This window comes from Penaeus monodon, chromosome 28 (assembly GCF_015228065.2).
Source record: "Penaeus monodon isolate SGIC_2016 chromosome 28, NSTDA_Pmon_1, whole genome shotgun sequence".
Taxonomy (NCBI): Eukaryota; Metazoa; Arthropoda; class Malacostraca; order Decapoda; family Penaeidae; genus Penaeus; species Penaeus monodon.
In genome coordinates, this window is record NC_051413.1 from 28,183,261 (window position 1) to 28,184,015 (window position 755).

At 51.9% G+C, this 755-nt stretch overlaps 1 protein-coding gene across 1 annotated transcript in view; it reads right to left on the reverse strand.

The window, feature by feature from the left end:
• The window catches only part of LOC119591140 (glycine-rich cell wall structural protein 1.8-like), a gene marked incomplete in the record, with an annotated part of 42,565 nt that overhangs the window by 37,936 nt on the left and 3,874 nt on the right, over window positions 1–755 (reverse strand). Inside the window, 1 exon segment of the mRNA XM_037939851.1 lies at window positions 371–748. Coding sequence (XP_037795779.1) covers window positions 371–748 — 378 coding nt within the window.

The window sequence follows — 755 nt, forward strand, 5'->3', positions numbered from 1 at the left end:
TCTGACGTTACAAAATGTGCCAGTGTGGCTTTTAGTTGATTAGTATACGAAAGATGTGAATTTTCCTGATTAGCATACTGAAGATATGAATGTTTATTGCACTGAACATTTAAAGATGTAACTTTTAGCAAGATATTGTGAATTCTTCGATATATAATTACAAAATCAGATTTATTTGCTACTTTAATAACTGTATCTATGTTCTTTTAGGTAAAATATCTCTAGAAACTTTCTACAGAATATCGGGATAGAAACGAATTCTCAGTTATGTGGCTTTTTTTAATTAGATAAGTAGGACTCCAGGTTGCATCTTCCATTCCAATAAATAATGATCATGCGTGGGAAACAGAGATCTTGCAATCGACCTTACAGAACCCCGTAAGAGTCCCCGTGGGGAGCGCCGACTGGCCCCCCGAGGCCGCCGGCGTGAACACCACTGGCCAAGACGCCCCCGTGGCCCGCTGAATGGCCGACATCAAGGCCGCCAACTCCCAGGGAGTGAGCGCCGTCGAAGCCACCGTGCCCCAAGGAGGAGCCGCCGGCGAGGCCACCGTGCCCTAAGGAGCCGCCGGCGAGGCCACCGTGCCCTAAGGAGCCGCCGGCGAGGCCACCGTGCCCTAAGGAGCCGCCGGCGAGGCCACCGTGCCTTAAGGAGGAGCCACCGGCACCGTAGCCTCCCAGAGGAGCTCCGAGGTTGAACACGCTGAAGCCTGTGGCTACGCCTCCGCCATACCCTCCGTAGCCGCCCCTGACAG